The sequence below is a fragment of the Akebia trifoliata genome, chromosome 13 (assembly GCF_017979445.1).
Source record: "Akebia trifoliata isolate Shusen 1 chromosome 13, ASM1797944v1, whole genome shotgun sequence".
NCBI lineage: Eukaryota > Viridiplantae > Streptophyta > Magnoliopsida > Ranunculales > Lardizabalaceae > Akebia > Akebia trifoliata.
The window spans coordinates 17,977,142-18,003,382 of record NC_141387.1 but is presented as its reverse complement, the minus strand read 5'-3'; the positions used below and the strand labels follow the sequence as shown (position 1 = coordinate 18,003,382).

At 37.4% G+C, this 26,241-nt stretch overlaps 1 protein-coding gene across 1 annotated transcript in view; it reads right to left on the bottom strand.

The window, feature by feature from the left end:
- Positions 1 to 20,593, bottom strand: part of LOC147388041 (30-kDa cleavage and polyadenylation specificity factor 30-like) — a 35,135-nt gene extending 14,542 nt beyond the window's left edge. The window contains exons 1-4 of the mRNA XM_086421307.1: positions 19,990 to 20,593; positions 17,065 to 17,469; positions 1,407 to 1,569; positions 1,116 to 1,226 (exon numbers count right to left, since the gene is read on the bottom strand). Coding sequence (XP_086277433.1) covers positions 1,116 to 1,226; positions 1,407 to 1,569; positions 17,065 to 17,469; positions 19,990 to 20,384 — 1,074 coding nt within the window. The 5' untranslated portion in view covers positions 20,385 to 20,593. The remainder of the gene's footprint in view (positions 1 to 1,115; positions 1,227 to 1,406; positions 1,570 to 17,064; positions 17,470 to 19,989) is intronic.
- Between the last annotated feature and the right edge of the window lie 5,648 nt (positions 20,594 to 26,241).

The window sequence follows — 26,241 nt, the reverse complement described above, 5'->3', positions numbered from 1 at the left end:
AACCACATTAGGCCAAAAAACATTATCCCAAAGAGAGATAATCCAAGAGAACCGAAGTAATATGATCATGGATATCTCCATACAGATCTTTTAAATAATCCCCAAGATCCTCAATCTCAACCTAGAATCAGCGCATTCGTTGGCCAAAAGAACACCATCCAAAATTTTATTGTTTCCAATACAAGCCCCTTAATTTGGTAAAATGACAAAAAGAAAAGCATGATGAACACTTGAGGCCAACATTTATGCAAGGATTTTTGTACACACTCCTTACCAGGATAGGCGATTTAAGATCCAATGTCCTTCCCCTCAAGAATCTTAGGGTGTTGTTTTAGTAGTCCAAATATTTATTATCCTAGAAGCCTTGAACTACCTTCATGAAGTCCTTACCAACGACATCCCAACAAACTTTAAAGAATGCAAGAACCCTCCCTATCCAGGCACTTCACCCCCATTGAAACCATTAATAGCCACCAAAATCCCTCCTTGAAATGCTTCTTTAGCCAACTTTGAATAGTTGGCCATCTAAGGTTACTTTATAACTAGCAATTTTTCTTACAAGTTGAAGCAAGTGCTATACACAAAATATGGTAGCTGAAAATAAATTTTTGGGTGGTTATCGTCCACCTCATAATTAAGCTCCAAATTCATAGAAATAAGGCGAATTTCTAAGCCTACATTCCAACAAAGCATGAAGCTCAACACATTATGAGAAATGTTAGGAGTTAGGACATTCAAACAAAGATTGCAAAAGTTACTTATCCGAAAGAACAGAGTAAATAGTCAAGGCCTTGGGACCCAAGGTCTCCATTTAAAGTGGTCAATAAGTTTTAGAGGTGTTGGGAGTTTAATAGTTGCTTTGATGAGTAAATTAGTTGGACATTGCCAAGATCTATATTTGACCATTTCTAAGCTAGTATATTTTGGCATTTTCTTCAAGAGCAGAATGGAAAAGGAAAGGAGGAAGGGCCCCCCATGCAACTGATTAAATATCGAGGCTTCTATTTTTCTTTGGTCTACATTATTTAGTGTAAAATGCTACTTTTTGAGGATTGTGTCTTCGAATGGGAACTTATCTTAGTTCTCAAGAAAAATCTTGTAGAAAAAAAATGTACCTTCAACCATTTGACTGAGAAATTCCGTCCATAATGTGCAGATCCATGTGAATATTTCCAGTTTCCTCCTCCAACAAATCCACCGATTTTAGATGTCATTTTTGCACATCCCTACCAAACCACCAAGGATTTCAAAACTTTTAACATACCACAACAAACGTAAATGAGTAAACTTGGCAGATCTTAAAACCATGAAATTATGTTGAATTCATTGAATGCGAAGCTCACTTGAAATACAAAGTTTTTCTACAACAGTGATTTAAATATTAGGATTCTAAATATTCAACCTACTTGGAAATGGCGAGTTCGGTTAACCGAAAAGATCAAAATCACATTCTCAGTAGTGTCGAAAGCTTCATTTAGTTTAGCCTCGTTGCTCCTTTGAGTTGCCCACACTCCTTGTTGTACAGATAATTCCAAGTTTTCACGATTGCAACTTTTGACGATAAAATACCTAATTTCACATTCCCGAATTACAAACGTAATTAGATGCGCATTCTTAGAGAAAAATGCTTAAAATCAATAAAAGCAATACAACAGAGATGGACATCAAACAAGCATTGTATGCAACTTAGAAATAGGGTAAACACTTCAACTATGTGGATTGGACAACCTAGCTATCCATACACTTGTTTGGCAAATATAACTTCAAATGTGATCAAGAAGTTATAATGTCTTGATGAATAATTTGACTTAAATCAGACCATAAACCAAACGATCTGAATTACACATAAATCCCATTTTAATGTTTCATTCAAATATTATGTTTCATGAGTTAATTCTTAAATCCTATGGTACTAGTTAAAAACAGTTGGCACCATGGCTTAAAATTTTGTATCGTCGACTGAGACATTCCAGAGTTGCAGTCAATACCAATTAAACATTGACTCCCAAAAAATTGAATGTTTCGGTTTCTTGAAATGATTGAGATAGTCTCTGATTTTACGCTACAAAAACTTTTCCTCAAGTGGAGATTTTAAACCTTGGTTGTCACTTGTCAGTATTACAAGTGCAATTGTGAATCCTACTAAGGGTACTAAACTCTGCCTTCAGACAAAACTTTGTTAAAATTTGGGAACTATTCGAAAGAGGGTTAATTGAGCATGGGGAAAATTTTCAAATGGATTGAATTTCATCTAGACATTTTGGATCCTAGACTAACATAATAAATCTTATTCTAAGGAGGCCTAGCCATTGGATTAATATTTTTGGGCTGTTGGGGCTTCATGGAGGATGATTGAAGTACCCATAGTATGGGGGAAGCTAGATGGTGTGAGGATTTTGATTCAGAGCAGTGCCTAGCCATTGGATTAGTATTTTGGGGCTGTGGGGGCTTGTGGGAGCTTCATGAAGGATGATTAAAGTACCCATAGCATGGGGGAAGCTAGATGGTGAGGATTTTGATCTAGAGCAGTGTTGATAGAAAATCTCAAATCCAGTAGATGTGATGCAGAAAATAACACCTTTGAGAAGAGAATACTTGGCAGTAAAGAGCTTGATGTCGACAAGATTTCGAGGTGGCAGGAGTCAAGAGGTCTGTCCACATGGATCGAAGACCAATAAGAAGGATTTCATTTGGCCAAAAAACACCTGTCAAGGAGTGTTTCAAAGAGGCAGTGCATTTTCAAAATAAAGTAATGGTACCAAATGGAAAATGGTAAGCCAAAATCCCCCTAAATTTGATACATGGCAGTTCTTTGGATGAAGAAAAAACTATTGGTAAATCATAAACGATAGTCAGCAAGAATCCCCTTAAATACGAGTTCATTAAAGAAAAACCAATGGAATAACTAAAGAGGAATGGATTCAATTTGTTTGGTATTAGATAGATGGGCAAAAAAAAGGGGGTTTGAAGGAGTTAAGAACTATATAAAAGGTTGGTGAACATAATAACTAGATGAAAAACCCTAAAGGTAGCCAAGGCTAATGAGAAACAATTTCATAAAAGTCTCGCAGCTTCTCCTATACAAGGTTTTTATTGTTTTCGGTTCAAGCATGAGCATCAAGGTATTGTAAGGGGAAAATGCTTGTCTGTCAAGCTTTTGGCAATGCATCGAGGAAGAAATCATTCATGAAGTAGAAGAGCAATATTGGGTTGGGGGGGTTAAGCATGGAGGGATAAGTGAGGTTAGGAAGCATGAGAGGGCCCAAGAGTAGAAAAGTTATGTGCACAATGGAAGAGACATTCCTTGGGTAAGGGATGCTTTGATAGAGTGATGAAGCTTCCAAGGGGGGTTGATAGTGCACTGTATACATTCAGTTGAAGTTAGTTATGTCAAAAGCAACAACCTGGCACACATGTTAGGTGACATTGACAGCATAACAGAAAGAATCCAATTTCAACCTATTCTAGAGCCCACTACAACAATCCAAAATTTTGTGTGTTCAGGGTTTGTTCATACAGTCCAAAAATAGAGGGTCTTGTTCCATCCACAAGTGGGTCCTAGCAACATGGCCTAATGAAGAGGATTTTCTTGTGCAAATCAATTTACGTTGATTTCCTTCTTTTAGCAAATATAATTTTTTTTCCTATTTACAATAATTTTTGGACATGCTATTTACAATAAATCATTTAATATTAATAGTAAACTCTTGTTATATAATGTTTTTGCAAATTATGGAGTTGTGAAGTTTTCTATGTTGGTCAAGTTGCAATTTGGAGGTTCTTAGATAGTTAGGGTTACTAATAAAGTGCCATGTAGTCGAGGATTCTATCGAGTAGTTAATAAGCTTTAGAGTTTTTATGATTTTTTTTTTTTTTTTTTTTTTTTTTTGATAAGCAATGATATTTATTGATTAAGTGGTCGAGATGACCAACAAGAAACTTACAAGGACAATACTAAGCAAAAGAGATACAACAGACCCCTTAAGGACTCATTTCCTGATCTATACGAAGTATCTTTGAAAAAGAATCATGTTATTTCTGCTTTCAAGAGTTTTGTCAATGATGAGCTAAATTGGGAATTTGGGTTTAGAAAAACTTTCAATGATTGGGAGGTGGATACGTTAGGGAGGTTAATTTTTACGATGGAAAATAGCTATGTACAGAACTCTTCGGAAGATAAGAGGTTGTGGCGAGACACTCGAGACGGGAAGTTCATGGTTAAATCTCTATATGTTGGCATCGCTCCAAGTAGTACTTCGGTATTCCCTCACTCACTCGTCTAGGGTGGTAAAATTCCTCCTAAGATATCGGTTTTCCTTTGGTTGGCGACTTTAGGGAGACAAGCAACTTTAGACCAGCTAATCAAAAGAGGCTTCATCTCTCCAAATTAATGTCGTTTGTATAGATCCCAGGAAGAAACAGTGGATCATTTATTCATTCATTGCAGGGTGGCTCACCACATATGATCACATTTTTTGTCTTTGTTCGAGATAGTGGGTTGTTTTCCTCGATTAGTCAAGTCGGTTTTAGAATCTTGGTTGGTGTGGCGAGGTTTTTTTCTGTCTTCTAAACGGATTCTTTGGTTCTTGGCTCCATTTGCAATTTGTTGGAGTATTTAGAAAGAATGCAATGGTTGTATCTTTGAAAGAAAAATTTCTATGATAGAAGAATTAGTTCTTTCTATTTTGGAGCTTATATACTCTTAGAGCAAACTTTATAAAATGTTCAAAGGGGTTTTCTTTGAAGATTTTGTTGTGCGGTGAGATAGAGTTTGTTCATTGCCAAGAGAGTAACTTGTTGTTCGTGCTTTGTTGTTTTCTTTCCTTCTTTTATTGTGATATTTTCCTTTTCTTGTTGGTTTCCTTTGTTTGAGTTGGTCACCTCAACCCCTTAGTTTTCTTTCTAATAAAATTATCTTTATTGATATAAACAAAAAGGATACTATAGACCCAATCCCAACCTAGCCACAAAATCAGCGAAAAACAACCCCCCCCCCCCTCCTCCCAAATTCCAAGCACACCTTACACCAAAAAGATAAAAATGATACACGAAAGGATCACCATTGAGACATCTGAGGAGTCCACTACCTTGTCTTCAAAACACCTACTATTCCTTTCCTTTCAAATCCCCCAATAGATCGTGAATTTAGTCCTCCAAAGCACTTTCTTAGCATACAAGAAATCACTAACCCACTACTTCCACGACTAGAACAAATCCAAAACAGAGGCAGGGAAGCAACCCCCAAATCAAATCTAACAAGGAAGAAACCCCAAATATGTCTCGCAAAAACACAAGGAGCAAAGCCACCTTCTAAGGAATTTTCTGACCCCACACCCCCTTTGACGGAAAACTAGAATCATCAATCAATAAAGACTCATAGAAGGAACTCACTGAAAAGGCCCCTGAGCGACTACCTTCCCCACAATAGCCACCACTAGCCTCATTGGAAATCCTCATACCATCAAGGCACTAGAGAAGAAGCGATGCCTCCCCAAACTCCCAATCATTTACATTCCTTCTAAAGCTGAGATTCCAACCCACAGCTCCCTCATCTCGAAGGCACTCACTGGTATCCCTTTCTTCGAAGATATCCGAAACAACTGAGGAAACCTCATCATAAGTGGTGTCTCCCCACACCAAACATCTTCCCAAAAATGCACTCTCCCCCGAGCCTACTACGAATCTTATTCTATTACGGACTTCCGAAAGAACTTTAAGGATTCCTTTCCCAACCCTACAACCATACGATAGTCTTGTTTCCCTACTACAAATTTCGCCCCCACCACCTTCCTCCATAAACTATTCAGTTCCACCCCAAATCTCCACAGCCATTTCCCTTGCAATGCCTGGTTAATAAGCTTTAGTCTCCTTACCCCAAACCCCCTTGTACCTTAGGATGACAAACCTTTTTCCAGCTAACCAAATGAAACTTTCTCTTACCTAGCCTCTCATGCCACAAAAAAGTTTCTCCAATCATTCTTTCACTCATTGGCTTGGCATGGTGAATAAAGATAAATAATAACCGATATACTTGCCAACACACTCTTGATTAAAGTAAGTTTTCCACCCTTTGACAAATACCTTACCTACCAAGAAAGAAGTCTTTTGCTAAATTTTCCAACCACAAGGTCCCACATTGCTTTACTCATATACAATGCACCCAACGGTAAACCCAAATAAGAATAGGTAAAAGGAAATGAGCCAAGTTGATAACCCAAACAAACTGCCAAAATGTGTTCTCTACACATCCCCAACAACAAACACTTTGCTCTTGCCAAAATTCACCGCCAAGCCTAAAGTCGCCTCGAAGTAACACAAAATTCCCTCCAAAAAGCCACACTTGCCTCTCAGACGCCTCAATAAACACCAACATGTCATTTGCAAACTGGAGATGCGAAATCATAGGTCCACCAGAACTAGGTGAGAACCCAACAACATCGCCATTCTCTACAACCTTGCCAAGCATCCTACTTAGAGCTTCAGACACTAATAGGATCAGGAATAAGGATATGGAATCCCCCTACCTCAACCCCCTAGAATTCCCAAAAAGAAACCTTTTGAAATACCATTCTCCAAAATAGAAAACGAAGTCGAAGAAACACACATCATCACCCACCGTATCCTTCTGTCTCCAAAACCTAAACGCCCAAGCATATAACTATGAAAGTTCTAACTCACATGATCATATATCTTCTCCAAGCCTATTTTACACACCAACCCCAGAATGATTGATCTCCTCCTGGAATCTATACACTCATTTGCTACAAGGACACCATCCATAATTTGGGCCTACCCTTAATAAATGCACTTTGGGTTAGACTAATAATATCTGAAATAACCAATTTTAATCTTGATGCTAGCAATTTCAAAATGATCTTGTACACAGATCAGCCAAACTAATAGGCCTGAGATCCATAATTTCTTCCACCCCGTCCTTTTTGGGAATCAAAGCTACACGAGAACAATTTGACCAAGTCTAGAAATCCATTACTGAAAAAGTCGTAAACCACCTCCATCAAACCCCCTTTCACTACCTCCCAACATGCCTTAAAAAAGTCATGGAAAAGCCGTCTAGACCTGGACCTTTGTCCCCACTAAAACTCAAGATTACCTCAAACACCTTAACTTCACCAAAAGGCCTCTCCAATAACACCCTTTGCTCCTCCTTTTAGGAATTAGGATTCCTATTAGTTGCTTTATCAGTCATTGTCAACATCATCATCATCAAAGCCTTGTCCCAAAAACAACTGTCTAGTTGGACAAATCTTGTTCCTCCATTGAATTTTATCTAAATTCATGTCTTGCTTATATTCAAGAGTCTTCAAATCAACAATAACTATCTCAAAATAGGGGATGACCCAAGTAACAATAAATATGATGTAATTGCTTTATCTTTTATGGAATGGAATGAAAGTTATTCGTATTGGTAACATGTTACCTACTTCTAGAGATGAGATTCCTCTAAATTTGATGATGGGTTTGCATCAAGCTCTAAGTGTGTTGAGACTCCACAAATATAGAAACTTAAGAGGTGCTCATCTCTATTATCTACAAAATCACACCCATAAAACCCGTGAAGCCAAATCTGTCTTCTAACTCCTTTTAACCAACAAGAAATTGCTTCCTATCATCAGTTTTCCAATCCCTACCTTGCTAAAAAACCAACCCCCTTCAACCCTAATCCACATCCCTTGCAAGGGATGTGAAGCCATTCTTAATGTCTTCCACTGCCCCGGTGGATCCAAGAGGCAAGGGGAATCCATTGGTTGAATCCATTACTGATGATGTGCCGCTAACAAGGCCTACCTATTCTCCCAATGCAACCCAGCCTTTTTTTTTTTTGTGTGGGTGGGTGGATGGGTGGGTGGATGGGTGGGGGGGCATTCAATCCTATCTCAATATGTGCTCCTCAAAGGCCCTAATCCACATCCCTTGCAAGGGATGTGAAGCCATTCTTAATGTCTTCCACTGCCCCGGTGGATCCAAGAGGCAAGGGGAATCCATTGGTTGAATCCATTACTGATGATGTGCCGCTAACAAGGCCTACCTATTCTCCCAATGCAACCCAGCTTTTTTTTTTTTGTGTGGGTGGGTGGATGGGTGGGTGGATGGGTGGGGGGGCATTCAATCCTATCTCAATATGTGCTCCTCAAAGGCCTGAGAGTGGATTGAATCCAATACCATCCAGCATAGGCGGTTAGAGTTCACTCATCCGCTAGGGTCTAAGTTAAGCCCTATTAAACTGTAAATTTCAGTATTTAATAAACCTTGTTCAAACCCAATAAAAACCTACCTTACATCCTACCGCAATTTCCTATGGTATTTTCAAAGCTTGTTGGGGAAATAGTATGGTCAACCTCATGAAAGTGTTATATGAAAATCCATGAGAAAGGAATTTGGAATAAATTTTGAAGGCCACTTTTATTACTATAATACATAAGGTTGAAAGGTCAGCTGAACTAAGGGATTATAAACTAATCAGCTTGGTCAATAGTGTTGATAAAATTGTAGCAAAAATTCTCTATAGTTGTTTGACATCAATGATTGATGAAGTGGTGGTATCTAATAAGGGAAGGGGGGGGGGGGGGGGGGGGACTGTAAAGTGTAGAAAAATTATGAATGGGATTCCCATAGCCAATGAAATATGAATTCAAGGAAATGGCAAAGAATGGTTTGTAAAAACCAACAAGGAGGAAGTCTATGATCACTTGGAATAGAGCTTTCTTGATTACTCTATGGGAAGTGTAATTTCGAGTCAAGTTGGAACAACGGATCTCGAAGTGTATGCTTTCATCTATTTTCCCTGTTTTGATTAACGGTGCTCGAGAAACCTTTCATGGGAACCTAAGGATATAAGGCAAAGCAATCCTTTTTTCCTTTCTTTTGTTTGTTAGGCACTCATATACTTTTTGTAAAGTGGAAAATGTAATGATCCCCCATTTAGTAGTTAAATAAAATCAGTATCTAATAGGATTAAGTCATGTTTGATTAGGATTCTTAAAGATTTACTCTATTCACATATTTTGGAAAGTAGGCTATAAATAAGGGTTTAGGGACACAGGTTAGAGAAGAATTTCCAACCAAACCTGCCTTTTACTCAAGGAGGGACGTCCATCCTCAAATTTGGACTGATGTTCACTAATTATTGATCAAGTATCTATCAAAAACAACCATGGTACAATGCGGGGTTTTTGGTTTGAGTTAATGGATTCGTAGTGATTCATCTCTAGTTTGATAATGATCCCTTATCTTCCTAGATGCTTATAGAAACGCACCAACTAATTCAAAGGGAATTATAAGATACTTTGAGGCAGTTTCCGGGTTGTCAATTAATTTGAAGGAGTGAGCTCTTATTGGCATGGTACAGGATTAAGAACAAATATTTGATGACAGAGCCAGATGCTCGTGTTGTAGCCTCAGAAAACTTTATTTCCTTTCTGTTGGCCTGAATGGGAATTTCATCTACCTCTAGCAAGATATGGGGTTCGATGACTGAGGGATTGAAAGGACGTTAACAAGAGTTTGCACTCTTTAGTGTGGTTAGGGGGTGGGAGGAGGGGGTGGGGAGATTTGGTGTGCAATCCAAAGAGATTCTGTAGGATCAGGTTGAAAAGGATGTAAATTATGAATAGAGCCTAGATAGTACAATATTTGTAGTGATTCAATAAAGAAGAGAATTTATCGCGGGAAAAAATTATTTGGCAAAAAAAATATGAGTTGCTTCCGAGGAGTTGGAATTGCAAGTTAGTGGTAATGCCTTATGGGTTTGGTGTGTAGAAAGGGATTGTGAAGGTGCAAGATGATTAAAAATCTTCACGGTAAGCAATGAAGAATGGTAAGATTTTGGAAGCTGATTAATATGGGGTGGGAAAGTTCTCTGATGTTTACGCTCGTCTTTATGGGAGTTCCACTACTTAGAGAACAAGTGTAACTCTCAGAATTTTAGAGAAGTATCGAAATATTCTAGGGGCATGCAAGGCTATCAAGGATTATACCATGGATGAGCAGCCATCAACAAAGAACTCAGAGGGTTGAACTAGGAGAACTATGCTTATAAACAGGACTCCTTGATTCAAGACTCGGAGTCTTGAAGGCAAATTTACAATTAATTATAAAGATTTTTTTCTTTATACAATAATTATAAAGAGCTTTTTACCAAGTATAAATATCCCATCCAATATGAAGACGAACATATAAGCTTTACTTGGCCGAGAAGGCCATCCAATACTAGTTTATATCAAACAAAGCTAGAAACTCATAAAACTGATGATCTATCTCCCATCGTGAAGTACATTACTCTGTGTACTTCACAGAATAGAAGGGATTTAATTTACTCCAAAACAAAGTAGGAAAAGTAGGAAATCTAGAACAAGTAAACAGAAAATGGTTCTACTGGAAGCCACCATACAAAGGAGACATTTTTCCTCAGCCTAGGTTTATGGAGGAATTTTGAAAAATACTCATGAAATTTTCCATGGATTCTACGCCCTAGCCATTCAAATTTCTCCTAAACCCAAGGTCTCATGAAACTCCATCTCCTAACCATACCACAAAATTCTGAATTTAACATCTTTTGTCTCACTTGATGTGAAGTAAAATTCTGGAAAACATGCCATCAATGAAGAGGTTCAACACCAACGATCCCCTCGAATGTTGCCTTATTGTATCTGCCATTTTTTAATCTCACCCCTTACTAAATTCAATCGATAGATATAGTATACCTCTTCATACGCCAGCAATTGTTTGAGTCCACTCCAAATCTCTCAACCACTAACTCATTAACTAGAGATTTCTAAGCCTCAATCCACTACCCTTTTTTGGGGAATAAACATCCTTCAATCTACTAGATGAAACTTGGATGAGATGTTTTTATCATTCCACAATAATTCCCCCACCAATTTATCTATCAACTTTTATACACCCTTCTAGATGGAAAAGAGAGGCAAAAAACACATCATTAATGCTACAGGCAATTCTTGATATGAATTAACTTACCACATTTTGATTCTGGAACCTAGTCTTCCAAGATGCAGACCTTCTTCCTACACTCTCAATCATTCAGTCCCATATTGCCTTCAACCTATAGTTGGTTCCTAGTGGGATGCCCAAATATTACAATTAGTCGTAAAGATAAATGAAATTTAGGAAAATGATGGCAATTACATTAGTGATATTCGTAGGCAAGTCAACCTACAGCACTAACTGTACTTGTGTAGTGTGTAAAGAATGTAAATCAGGTTCTTCCCAATTTTTAGGTTTTTAGCCCTAAAACTAGAAAACAGAAAAAAAAAAAAATGGAAATAACTCTTGTGCAAATGAAGCATGAATCCATAGAAATAATGCCTGCAATATCAACATAGCTTAAATGTATAAAAGAAACATTTTTTTATAGATAAAGAGCTTTTGTTAAAAAGGTATGACCTACCTAGCCACAATAAAAGGGAAACAATAAACACAAAAAACAAAAGCAAGAAAGGGAAGGAAGGCCAAATAGCAACCACCAAGATTGTAGACCCTATTACAGAAGTCTATTACACACCCACTCCCATCTCCCCATAAAATATCAAAGAAGACCCTTTCGACTCCTCGAACACTTTGCTCGTAAGGAAGAGCGACTTGAAAATGAAAATGATGATCTAAAAGGTAGGACTCGCCCAATCTTCAAAAACCCAAGCATTCCTTTCATTCCAAATTCCACAAAAAACAATGAATGGAAGAAACTCCAAAAGTTTCTCTTGAAAGAGGGGAACCCATTGCCTAGGAAGGCCTAACTCTCGATCAACCCCCTAGTAGACCACAGAAAGAAAAACAAGACGCCAAGCAGCCCTAAAAAAAATAGACAAAATCTCCACAACCTGATCAAAGTGAAGGAGAATATGCTCCACCAATTCTCCATTACTCTTACACAAGTGGCAAAAATTAGCTGCAATAAAGCCCCTCATAATCAAATTATTACCCACGAGCAAATACGTTTCCTCGGCCTCCTTTTCTATTTTGGTCAATGGTTGTCCGGTTGGCTTTTTTAAAAGCACCAGAGGGTTAAGATAAGGCGATCCGATTTCTCCATTCCTTTAACATTGTGGTGGAAGCTTTGGGGACGATGATTCTTTAGGCCACATCGATGAGAGCTTTGACTAGGTTCGGAGTTTTAGAGATGGGACCTAAGGTAACCCACCTCCAATTTGCAGATGATACACGTCTTTCAGGATGCGGGACCTAGTCAAGTAAGTTTTCTTAGGGGTCTTCTTTGTTGGTTTGAGGCAATGTCTAGTCTCCCGACTAATTTGAGGAAAAGTAAGATCTATGCAATTGGGGAGGTTCCAGATATCGAAGCCTAGGCCAAGTTTTTGGGTTGTCAAATCGATTCTTTGCCCACATCCTATTTGGGTCTCCCCTTGGGAATGGCATATAAATCTTTTTCGGTTTGGGAGACTTTGTTGGATAGGGTCAGGAAGAGACTTGGTTCGTGGAATACTAGATATCTCTTGAAGGTGGGAAGCTGACTTTAATTAGGAGCACTTCAACTAGTATTCCGACTCATTATCTCTCGTTACTCGTGTTGCCTAGTTCTATTGCTTTCCAATTGGAAAAGTTGGTGAGAGACTTTATTTGAAACGATAGAAGCAATAATCGAACGTTTCATTTGGCGAATTGGAAGCTAGTGTGTCGCCCTAAGAAAGTGGGTGGTCGTGGGATTAGGAGATTTAGGTCTATCAATAAGGCATTGCTAGGGAAGTGGCCATGGCATTTTGGTATTGAAAGAGACAAACTCTAGAGAATCTTAGTAACTACTAAGTTTGGGGAGGATCATTTGTGTTGAGATTGTAAGTCAAGTTATCTTCCTTTTGGGTGTGGGGTTTGGAGAGGCATTTCAAAGTTGGGAGCTTCCTTGGGTGATCATATTCGTTTTGAAGTGGGAAGAGGTGATAGTGTTTGTTTTTGGTAAGATTGTTGATGTAGCAATACCCCTCTACAGTATTTGTTCCTCGGTTTGTACTTGTTATCCATGAGAAAAGGAATGCCTATCTCTGCCTTCTTGGTTCCTAATGAGAGGGGTGAGTCTTGGGACCTTGGCCTTAGGAGAAGACTAAACGATTGGGACGTTGAAGACACAATTTCTATCATTGACTTGTTATCTTCAACGGGTCTTTCTCTTGGTAAGGTGGATTGCCAGACTTGGAAAGGAAGTAGTGATGAGCGCTTCTCCTTTCCTTAATTGAAGGAACACAGACAATTGTTTCCCTTCTTCGATTATTTGGAGTTCCAAGGTCCCTTCAGAAGTGTCTTTTTTACTTTTGGTTAACGACTTTGAATAAGCTTCCAACGGTTGATCATCTTAGGCAAAAGGGTCTTATCTTGGTTGACTATTATTGTATGTGTAAAGCGAGTGGGGAGTCTGTGGAGCACCTTTTTTATTCATTTTGAGGTGGCTTTATGTGTTTGATCTCACTTTCTTTCCCTATTTAGGGTCCCTTGGTGTCATCCTAGTACGGTGGTTCCTCTTCATTTTGGTTGGAAATCCCCTTCTTTTTCTGGCAAGCTGAAGATTTTGTGGAGTTTAATGCCAATTGCTATTTGTTGGGGTTTGTGGAAAGAAAGGAATATGCGTACTTTCAATAGCAAGGAGAGCAATGCTCAAGAGATTATATTTAGTATCTTTGGTTTGTTATTTTTTTGGTGTAAGTGATTTAAGGAGTTTAGTGGTTTTTTAATTGAAAACATTCTATTTTGATGGGAAAATGTAATTAGGGAGTAGTTGTTACTAGCTTGTACTTTCTTAAAGGACTCCTTGTTTTCACACTAATAAAAAATTTACTTATCAAAAAAAAAAAAAAAAAAAAAAATCCATAGTCAAGATCTATCCTTTATATGCCACCCAAAGGAAGAACGAGAACTTAGATGGAACTTTTGGATCCCAAATTGTCACAAACGAAAAACAAGCCGGTCAGACTGGCATAAAGCAAGATTGAAGGACCTGACTATACAGAACCATTTCCTGCCAAGCATCAACACCCTTGAATCCTCAACCTCTATACAAAGCTCCACCGACTCCAAGGCACTCCCAAGACTTGCAATTAGATCCACCTCCCAATCGTTTAAGGCTCTCATAAAACCAAAATCTAAATGCAAACCACTCTCAAGCTGAATAACAAATTTTGAAATAGGAGCTTCTCTCTTTAGAGACAAACCATAGAGGCCCAAGAATGATCCTTGGGAAGGGAAGAGCCAGAGTCAAGATCTTCACAAAACCTAACGAAAGTTTCTATCCCAACTTTGAACCTCAAATGATCAAGAAAGAAAGAGCCACTTTCTAAATATCTTTCCAAACAACACAGCCAAAAGAAGAGTGAACTAGGCCAATGACCCAACCAAGAGATTTCTCGTCAAACTTAACCACAATGACCCTCCTCCAAATATTAGAACAATCACACCCAAACCTCCAAAGCCACTTATCCCAAAGAGCATGATTCATATGCTTAAGAATATGGAGGCCGAGACCACCACTCTTCTTTGGACGACAAATACATCTCCAATTAACTAATTGGAACTTTCTAGTCCCTTCCTTGTCATGCCAAAGGAAGTCCCTAAAGAGCTTAATCAAATTCAACTCCACTCTTAAGGATTGAGAACAAAGACAGAAAGTATACATGAATGCAAGCCAACGAGCAAATGATAGAAGTCATCTTGCCCCCGTTAGATAAATAATGAGAGTTCCAAGAAGAGAGTCTCCAACCCATCCTTTCCAAAATTGGATCCCAATTAGATTTTCTATTAAGCTGCCCCCAAGGGAGCCCAAGGAAGGAAGAGGGTAAGCATCCCACCTGGCACCCAAGCATAGCTCCAATCAACTCAATGTTGCCCGCCTCTCCACTTGCATAGACCTTACACTTCCGGAAGTTCAACAGGATTCTAGAAAAGGCCTAAAAGAACACTAGGATACCACTCAAAAACCTATTTTGCTAAGTCGAAGCAGCCAAGAAGAATAAGGTGTCATCAGTAAACTGTAGATGAGAAACTATTGACCATCCTAGCATCCAAGCATAGCTCCAATCAACTCAATGTTGCCCACCTCTCCACCTGCATAGACCTTACTCTTCCGAAAGTTCAACGGGATTCTAGAAAAGGCCTCAAAGCATACAAGGATACCACTCAAAAACCTACATTGTTGGATTGAAGCACCCAAGAAGAATAAGGTGTCATCAATAAACTGTAGATAAGAAACTACTGACCCTCCCCCCCTTAACCCGAAAGGTTCCCATTCCCCACTGACTTAGACACCATTCTACCAAGGCCTCAACAACAAAAAGAAACAAGAACGGGGATAATGGGTCACCCTGTCTTAATCCTCTAGACCTCTGGATAACCCAGTTGGCAAACCATTAATCAAGATAGAAAAAAAGGGGGAAGACACACTTCGTCAACCAACTGATTCAAGTTTGAAATTACAGAGAAAATGCTGTTTCCCAAAGAGCACAGCCCGAAGAGCATTTGAAAATAATTTCAACCTCCACATAATGTTTTAAAAACTTCTAATGGAGTAGTGGAACTCACCAATGAACTTCCCATAATTAAAGAAATGTGGATAGAAGTATTTTAAACACTTCTCTGTTTTAAAATGCCAATCTAGAAAAGTAAATCAACAACATTAGCCACAAAGTCCACTAATTTTATGATTGTGATCCTGCCTTCTACATTATGAGCTTTTTAGATGAATGAAGATGATATAGAAGCATTGCTAAAGCACAGATAGGAATTACAAAACAAACCTAAAAGAAAATCATTGTGCAGATTCATACACCAAGATGTTTTTTTCACATGACAAACAACCATACTAAATGATTCAAAACGACAAGCATTACTTTAAAAAGGGAATAAAAATGTGCATTATAAGCATGCCAAACATATGATATAGAAATTCAAGCGACAGAGAAAAAAAATGAAATTTGTTTTTATACTATAATATACAAACAACTATAGAGAATTGGGAATATTGTACATTTTAATTTTTTTAATATTATTAATTTTACTTCATTATGATACACAATATTAGATTTTTTATAACTAAAAAAACTCAATTTACTAACAGAAAAAAAAAAAAAAAGGCATTCAAGATGACCAACCCAAAGGAACAAACAAGAGCAAGCCGAACCTCCCATTACATATCTTGGAGAATACAAATCTACCCCCACCTCCCAACAAAATCATCAAAAAACACTCCTCCGAAATTCTCTAAACACTTTACACTAGAATTATGATTTAGTCTATGATTCAATTCAAATTTACCTCCTTAAGACTTTACTATTTGATCAGACCTTGACAACATTGATGGCTCAAGCCAACCAGACCTGGCAATTGATACAAAACAAAAACATCCCCAAATAAGGTCTGCCCTCATTCTGAGATACATATCACACATGACAAGCCAGAAGGATTTCTTTAGCACTGTGAAACCCATTAACTTATCATGTCATATGCTTTTACTTTAAGACACTTTTTGCTTACAAGTACTTCATATGAGAAGAGTCCAATTAACAGTATCTATCGGGAAAAAAAAGTCCAATTAATCGGTTAATACATGCAGGCAATTGGATCACAGTCCCCTGCACCAGTTTCAACCACTCACCATCAAGAGTAGGTTGCCAAATTATATGACTTGTTCTACAAATAGGTAATTGGATCACAGTTTTCAGCTCAATCTTCCAGTACTTAGCATTAAACATAACTCACCAGATTATATGACTTTTTCACAATTTAGGCAAGTAAATGACTTGAACATAGAGTACAAGCATAAAGGAGTATGAAAACCATTCAAAATCACCCCACTAATACACTTTATGCAGCATAAGTAACCATAGAATTATTCCCTGTTTATTGATAATTTAGATTGAGTTATTCTGTGGGTAAGCTGCATTGAACCCATGATAACAAACAGCTACAATTGCTTACAAAAACTTTGGAGATAATACAGCTGAAATACCATAATAAACTTTAAAAAACAAGACGACATAAATACAGTAACGGGCTTACATAGCCTAATTGAAAATCTAAAAGCTCTGAACACACCGAGATAGTCCTTGAGGAAGCGGTAAAGCAGTTTTGTTGCCTTGATTTGGCATACCATCAGGAATATTTTGCATTTGAGACTGGTTAACCTGTTGTCCTTGAGGCTCCTGAACTTGTGAGTGCTGCTGCTGCTGCTGCTGCATATTGGGGGACTCTGCAGTTGTAGATGGTTTTGCAGCTACACCTTGATTAATAGTATTTGAACCTTGTGGAAACTGAGGCCTTTCAATTTGTTGGGCATACCCGGCATTCCTGTTTTGAAAAAACCTGTTCGGGAAGCCATAATTGAACGAACTCAGATTCTGAATCTTTTGAAAGACTTCTTCCACAGGAGGTGGAGGCCCAGGAAGCTTTACATGTCTATACCGGCAATCAGGTCCATTCGGACAAAAACCTAACTTGTACCTACAATTCAAAAGTGAGTCATCAGAAATACACTTCAGAGACCCCTTCAGATATGTTTAATACTTGCTAGTCGCCACCACAATAATAGAAATATCTTTTTACAGTCTTTCTTCATAAAGTCCAAAATTGCTATTAAAATAAGCTCATCAATTTCTTTAAAAGTAGCTTTTGAAATTTCTATTAAAGTAAAAGTATTATGAAAAATAAAATCCTTCCAATATCAGGAGATGAAGTTAGCTACATATATGCAGAAGTTTATATTTATACCAATTTTAGTCAGGGGATCTGGAACGTGGTCCTTAGATAAGGAAAATGTTATTGGACAGAAGGAAGACAACCTTCGATGGAGGACAATGGATCGAGGGGTTTCGTCAGAAAATTTAGAAATAGAAAGGCATTACTCAATCTTGATTTACTAGGCATAGATGGGATCCCTTGACAGTTAAAATTTACAATAGATGCTAGAGTCTGGACAGAATATAATAATCTTACAAGGAAGTTGCACAGAAGGTTTAAAAACGTTGGTTGTAGGGTGCAGAGCACTGAAAACAAGGGGCTACAAATGGAGTTCTTCAAAGAAAGAGCACTGGAGCCAAAGGACCTTGGCTGCTTATTTTGTGTGGGAGTGGATACAAAATTATCTACAATATCCTAAACCTTTTCCTGCACCTGCTCCAGGCTCTGGTCACTAAGGATATACCACCAAATGTATTTTAACGATTATGTCTTAAGCCCAAGAACATTTGGGATTGACGAATGTTATAGTTTGCCGGGGTGATGGCTAACTAAAAGTACTTAAAGAAAAGACATAGTGAATGCAATCAGAGTACATAAGAAACACTTGCATTCAACTTCAAGTATAGCTCAATTACAAAAGTAAGCAAAAGCGAAGGATAAAAGTGATGTCACCTATCAAAAAAAAAAAGGATAAAAGTGATGTTAGGACTATACACCTCTCACCCAAGATGGCAGATTCACCTTCAATAAGGACAATCTGATGGTGACCTTGAATTAGACCGTCTAAGCGTTTTACCCTGAAAATGGAGCCTTTTGTTGAAAAGAAAAAATAGGAGATGGTCTATCGAAGATGATGGAACCAAAAAGAAGGAACTCCCTATTGATAACATAAAACGAGGGATGAGCTCTGACAAACTTATGATAGTGGCAAGTTATAGCCCATTCAAAGAAAATAAGTCAGATGTCCTGACGATACTTCTCAATGGAAATCATTTCCAATTTTGTCACAATTATCTCCTAGAGAAAGGTATGATTTGTCAACAGATGGACACATGTTCGATAAATCTTGGAGCAACAAAAACCCAAGAGGGGGGATAATAAATGTAATATGCAGTTAGAAATGTAGTCAAACAAAAATAGAGCCCGAATTCAGTAACCACAGATGTTCCCTTAGAAATGGGTATGCACCAAAAGCCAAAGGACAAATCTTAGTCCAAGAAACCATAGAGAGAGGAAAATGGTACTCCAAAGCTCGATATGATCTATAATACCGCAGATCGGGTTGTGACCCATGGTATATCGGAATAGAATATGCTTCTCTAATATCTCAGAATGGATTTGACCCCTTGTAGAGCATATTTGTATCCTTAAGTAAAGACGTCCCAACGAAGTGATCGAGACGAATGAATTGGTTCCTGTTACTAGTGAGGGTAAGAGGGTTGAACTAGAAGTACATGTCTCAGGACAATGATAGGATAAATAATCATTCCAAGAAGTACTAGTTGTATAGGTAAAAATATGTGAATGAATCTAAATTCTACATGTGTCGCCTCGACAGTTGTGTCACCTCTATTCACATTTCTCGTGTCTAAAAAAGACTTTAATTCTATGCCCTATTCGGAACCACAATTTTCCATGACATTCATGTCTCCTTTAAATTTGGCTCGATACATCACAATTTGTCATGACATTTGTGTCTACTTTAAATTTGTCTTGACAATTTTTATGAAAAAATGCCATGCCTAATCAAGAATATAAGGAATCAACCCTACCTTCTTTTAGAATCACAAACAATAAGAAGGCAATGATGTTTATAACAATTATCAATAAAATATGGATTACAATCATCCCCAAACTTTAAAAACCCACCTTCTCAAACTTTTATTCCCTTAGTTCTCAGAAAAAAAAAAAAACTATAGCTTTCAAGAACTTAAAAGTTCAAACAACAAAAATTTTCATAATTCCACATAATCTAACTGTGTTCAAACCAAGATATAAAATCATGTCTTGAGACAATATTTCAATCAACAGAAAAACCGATACATTTCAAAACATTTCGGAGTTAATGTTTTGATCAGTCTCACCCAATACATTCCCATATTTTGAACCATGGTTCAAACTTTTCTGCAACATAAAAAAAAAAATTAATTCCAAGAATGACATCAAACCAACTAAATCATCCAATGCCCACACTACCAAAAATCATAAATCAATATCAATTAGTACTATCAGAAAAAACAAAATCAAACAAATGTGAGAGAGAGAGATGAAAAGCGTCCCTACATGTTACATTCTTTGATGTCCTCGTTCGTGTGCTTGTACACACAATCTTGCTCTCGACACTCTCCATACAAACGGAAAAACCGACAAATCGGCATCCGCGACTTATCGTACTGGTGCAGGAATCCACAAGCCTCGCCCTTCATGCAGAGCCCTCGAAGCCAATGTCGGCATACTGTCTGTCGAAAACTTCTACGACCAGGGTAATTGCCGGGGACCGGATCGGAGATAACGGATTGACCTGGACCCGTTCCCAAACCCGGAACCAGTGCTGGATTACCAGAGGCAGCAATAGAGGGATCGGTAGGAACCAAGGGTACGGCAGCAGAAGGATTAGAGGGAGCGGTGTCGAGGCCACCTTCGAAATCGAAGCTTAGAACTCCTTCGGGATCCTCCATTTCCTTGATTGGGCTTTAGGATTTTGAGGAACCCTAAGTTTGCTGGCATATGTGAATGAGAGTTTTTGAGGGAGAAAGAAACAATGGGATAGACGGGACACGGAGAGGGTCGGTGTCGGTGCATGGTTTCAAAACTCGTTTCCCTTCCCGTCTCGTCCCGTCCCGTCCATGAAAAAGACCGAGTTGTCTCGGTCTTGTTCGAGACTAACCACTTCACTCGGTTTACAATGATTTATTTACATATGAATAATGATTTTGAGACGTCCAGTTTACATACCTGATGGATTTTTTTTCTTGGAATACACAACTGTTCATACCACGTTAGGAGCGTATGTTGAAAGGGCGTCAAAAGATCACGACTATTTACATATATTTAAATTATAATAATTATAATTCTTTTTATATAATAAAGTAAATTAGAAGATGTTTAATCATAAAATCATGTTTTATTTATAAAATAAATATTAAAAATTTTAAAAAATTAATTATTTTAATCAAAATATCGTCTCAGACATCTTGTTTATCTTGCAAGACACTGTGAAAGCTGGGACACAGTGCATATTCGTATCGTTGCTTAATGATACAAAGATAACTCAATCGATATTTTGATTTAAAACCATGTTGATGACTGAATGAAAGAGAAAAGGAAAAATTACTTAAAGGACATTGGTATAAGGATTTCTCTTAATAGTCCGTTTAGCAAAAAAAATTTATTTCTTATCAATCTCTAACCCCACACCATGCATCTCTTTCAATTGAAATGTCAAAATTGCCCTAACCATTCAACTTATCATTTTCGTTCAAAAAATAATTGTATTTCCAGCATCCTAGTTAAGTTTTGGAGACTCCATTCACTTCAACACTCAAGGTGATTTGCGAGTTGACTGTGCAAGATGTGTTAGCTCCCGATTTGTCTCTTAAGTATTATTTGTTTTTAAAAAACAAATGCAATCTTAAATTGAAGCAATTTAGTCAATACTTCGGCTCTTTTAATATCTTTTTATTTTCTCAATTTGTTAGATGTGATGATGTAAATGGATATTGATTAAATATGAATCAGCATAATTTTGATTACAAATGAAATCCAGCGAAGTGTAAGAATAAAAAATGCATGAAACCTGATTCAAGACCTCCATTTTACTTATAGTGGGACCTATACTACCATATTGATAAAAATTACTTTATTTTTATAAGTGAAAATTATTAATAAAAGGATAAGAAATCCTCAAGGAAACAACAAGAAAAATAAGGCAAAAGCAAACCAAAAGCAACTACTCTCTAATTACATTCTCTCATTTAAGCAAGAAGTCTTTAAAGAATGAGCCTCTCTAAAACCAAATAATTGCTTGCTCCAATGAAACAATCACCTAAGAATACTAAAAATTGTCCCTTGAAGAGTGTTTTCCTTCCCATCGAACGTGCACATGTTCCTCTTTTTTCACAAACCCCAACAAATGGCAAAAGGTAGAAATTTCCAAATTATCATATCCCTATCAAAAAAGGAAGGGTGCCGCTAACCAAACAATAAGAAAGCAACAAAAGGAGGATGACAACACGAGACATTAAACAATGAGAGAAAATAAGACCAAACACTAAAAGCAACATTGGAATGGATGAGGCAATGATCCACAAACTCCCGGTTCATTTACACAAACGATAATAATTAACCAACACGAAACCTTTGTGTTTAAGAAGAACAATTGTGGGGAGTTTATTTAATACCTCCAACCACATGAAAAAGGACACCTTAGACCTCCAAATGATTGGGGAAGCAAAACAAACATCTTGATTATCTTCAAGCATGGCATGAAATGATTTAACAGATAAACGACCATCACTACTACCTATCCAAATCTGGTTATCCTCCTTATCCAGGGATATAGACACCCCATTTTCGCACTCGCCTGATTAATCAAGTCTTAAACCCAATTGCGACGATTCTCAATGATAGATAAATATTCCAATATTTTTTATTTGTTACTAGATATGTTTCAGAAATTCGGATGAGGTATCTCAAGCAAACAAAACTTTAGAAACCACACTACGCTAGGAAAATATGAATAAAAAATATAGAAATCATCATTGTGAAACCAAAAAGAAGTTTTATGTGAAAAATCACTAAAAAATGATCAAATTACCAAAATACCCCTAACATCAAAACATCCCTAGAGTCTATATTACGCTTAGGAAAATCCTTTCGAACACATAAAACAATAAATAAAAATTAAATAAACTCTTTCGTCAATTTTCACCAAATTCGATAAAATTACAAAAATACCTCTCATAAGGTCCACGATCATTTCACATAAAAAACCTATAAATGACAAAAACCAATATTTTCATTGAATTTCTTACGAAAAATCAATTCCAAAACATCGAAAAATGACATTAAAACGCAAAAGCCCTCTTCGGGGGCAAAACGATAATTTTTCACCCTAAAAATTCAAAGTTTTGAAATTAAATAATTAAAATTTGAATTAAAAATTTAAACAAATAAAACCAATTAATTAAGCCCACAGGCTAAATTTTAAGTGGTGGCCCACTTATTCAAATGGGACTCACCTGATATTTATTAAAAGACCTTTCCATTTGGAGTTCCAAAGAATTAAAAATATAATTAAAGGGGTTTCTTCAAAAATTGAAAAAATATATTCTTTCATTGTACGTAAAAATTAAAACTATAATCTAAAGAAACCTAGTCAATCTAAAGAGACTTAGTCAAATCCTAATTTAAGAGACCTAGTCAAACCCTAATTAAACAACATTATCTTATCTAAAAGAAACCTAATCTTAAACCCTAATTTTTCAAAAAAAATCTATAAATATGAGCCTCCACAACCTAATCTCACAGGTCAAAATAAATCCTAGGAAAGATAGGTCAGAAACATCTCCAGCCTTTCCAAAACCCTAAATCCAAAGTCCCAACTGGCTACCTAACACCCAAACCCTCTTTTCTCCTCAAAAAACACCTAGAATTCCTCAAAAACCTTCAAAACACCCAGAACATCTAGAAAATACTTAGATCTAGGAGGAAAGTATCTCATCTTGGAGATCAAAAATAGATTTAGTGACAGACAAAAAGCAGGAAAACTCACACAAGGATGCTCTCCGCCAACTCTGACGGAACCAATTGCCACAATCACCCAAGGTAACAAAGGTAATATTTTATTTTGATTTTTAAGTCATTTTTAGCAATGTAATAATTTTTGAAAAAAGTAGAGACTGGCGTTTGCCGGGCGGGATCGGTGCCTAACACCTTCCAATCCCGTAACGTGATCCCTGGATCCTTTCTTTTTCGTAGATTAGTACATTCTTTGATTTTGAGTCATGTTTCGGTTCCTAGACTGCAAAACTAGGTGGTAACTCCCAAACCTCAAAAAATGCGGATCTGCAACCCGCCAATCGAGGGTGCTTTCAAGGCAAGGACCCGTGAAAGCTAACATCTGTAAGTTCCATATTTTGTCAATCCCGAGACACATGTTGAGTGTCGGATCGATTTGCCATTGAAGACATATGAAGAGTCCGTTAAAGCTGCTCAACCGTACATGCCTCGACAAAAAGCTCCCATGTGTGTGCACAAAGCCTAAGAGGTAATGAGACTACCTAATACCATTTTCCAACACTTAGATGATTGATAGGTTGACCCATAGTAACTAGGAAAACTCTTTCCTCGACCCGTTCGCTCATCGGACCTTTCGAGAATCAAATATGGACATAGAGGGGACATTAAAGATTTGACCACCCTATTTTCTGTCCTTGGTGTTTTATAGGTGTCATTATATAGGTAAAATCTAGTACACCTTCGAATCGTTTCGACGTCGGACTTCCCGAAAGCTCGTTTTGACCAAAAATGATAAAAAGGGTATTTTGGTCATTTTATCTATTTTATCATGGCCCACCCCTTGGTGGTAGTTTGGGGATGTTCTAAATAGTGATATTTATCCACTCCCTGAACGGCATACAAAACGGAGCTACCGTTTGAAAGTTATGGTCAAAACACTCTGCGGGGGCATTTTGGTAATTTACTGATGTGCCTTACTTGCGGCTGATGGTGCCACCGACAACAAGTGCTCAAACCGTCATATTTATGACCGTTGAGTCACGAATTTGCTCTCTTCTCATATATAACAACTCTAATTCATTCATTTGGGTTGGTTGAAGCTTGAGAGAAGTAAATCCTTCATTTCTACATACTTTTAACCCTCTCTCTAGCCATGGAAAGGCTCAAACTTCATTGAAAATCCTTTTGACCCTTTTCCCTTCCTTTGGATCAATCCTAGAGAAGATTGCTTCTCCTCTCTCCACATTTTGAGAGTCTTCTCTACTTTCATGAGAATCTAACTTAGGTGAACCCTTCAACATTCCTAGACTTCTCATTTGATCCCTCTCCGCCCATCAAACGTCACCTTGCACACACATTGGTACATTCATGGAGCAAGGAGCAAAAAGGAGATGATGGTAGGAGTAATTACAAGTAGCCGACGAACTCGAAAGCTTGATTGGAAGATCCAACCGTCGAGACGTATTTGTAAGCTCAAGGACTCGAAGAACTCAAGATCTCCATTGACAAATCTTATGAAGTTGAGTGAGTCTTTGATTTTGTTTTTAATTTTAAAAACATATGTATGTAGTTACTTGGTTCAGCCCTCAAAAACCAATCTCTTGATTAGAATCGAGGATTCTTGACAAGAGTAGAGGTTTGTGAGTTTCCGAGGAACAAAATTCACAATTTTGAGAGAATGCGCTCTCTCGATCTTAAGGTTTTAGAATTTAGCCTATGTATAAAAATTCTATGTAAAAGGTTTGAGGTGAACCATAAACCCCTTTGATAGTAAACACCAAGTTCCTAGGTAGGAATCTTGGGAGTGGATGTAGGCACGTTGCCGAACCACTATAAAATACTTGTCTCGTGTTTGTGAAAATACTTCTATTAGTTTATACTTAGATGAATGTATGTTATGAATGAATACTATGCTAAGTATGTCATACGATGAATGTTTATATTCTAAGAAAATTTCAATTGCATTACAAACTAGAGACTTGCCATAAGAATGGATGTAAGCATATTGTCGATCCATTAGATGACGTATGTTTTGTGCATGTGTTTATAATTCCGCAATTTACACTTGAATGTTTTGAATGTCATGCGATGCCATAAAATGCCGAATAGGTAAATCGTATATAAATGTGTCATTGAATGACATGATTAAATGAATGATTAAATTTCAAGTGTATTTTCATTAAATGCATCTTAGAGACATAAGTGCCAAATCGAGGCTAGGTGAATGACTTAGAACACATAGTCAAATTATCAATCTAAGTTAAAATTGGATAAATCGAAAGAAATTTTAATTATCCTATTCACCCCCCTCTAGGACTAGATATGGTACGAAGCACGTATTTTCAACATCTCCATGATAGAGATCACATCCTCAATTTTCTAATCATTCAATCTCCTTCTAAAACCAAGATCCCAAGACTCTCCCATGTCATTAGGAACCCGAAAAGTATAGACATGCATTCTTTTCCTCATGGATAAATCATATAGACCTGGGAATAAAATTTATAAAGGAGTCTCAGTACACCAATTGTCCTCCTAAAAATGAATGCGATTACCTTTGTCGACTTAACTCCTAATATGCTCGCCCAACACCCCTCCCAATTTTGCAATGCATTTCCACACACCCTACCCATAACGAAGCCCAGTTGACATACTAGACCAACCTAAAAGGATCTTCCCCAAAACTCTACCACAATTTTTATCCATAGCTCCTTTCTTTCAAAGCCAAAACGCTAACACCACTTCCCCCAACAAAGTTCTATTCATGGATCTGAGCCTTGTAATCCTGAAACCACC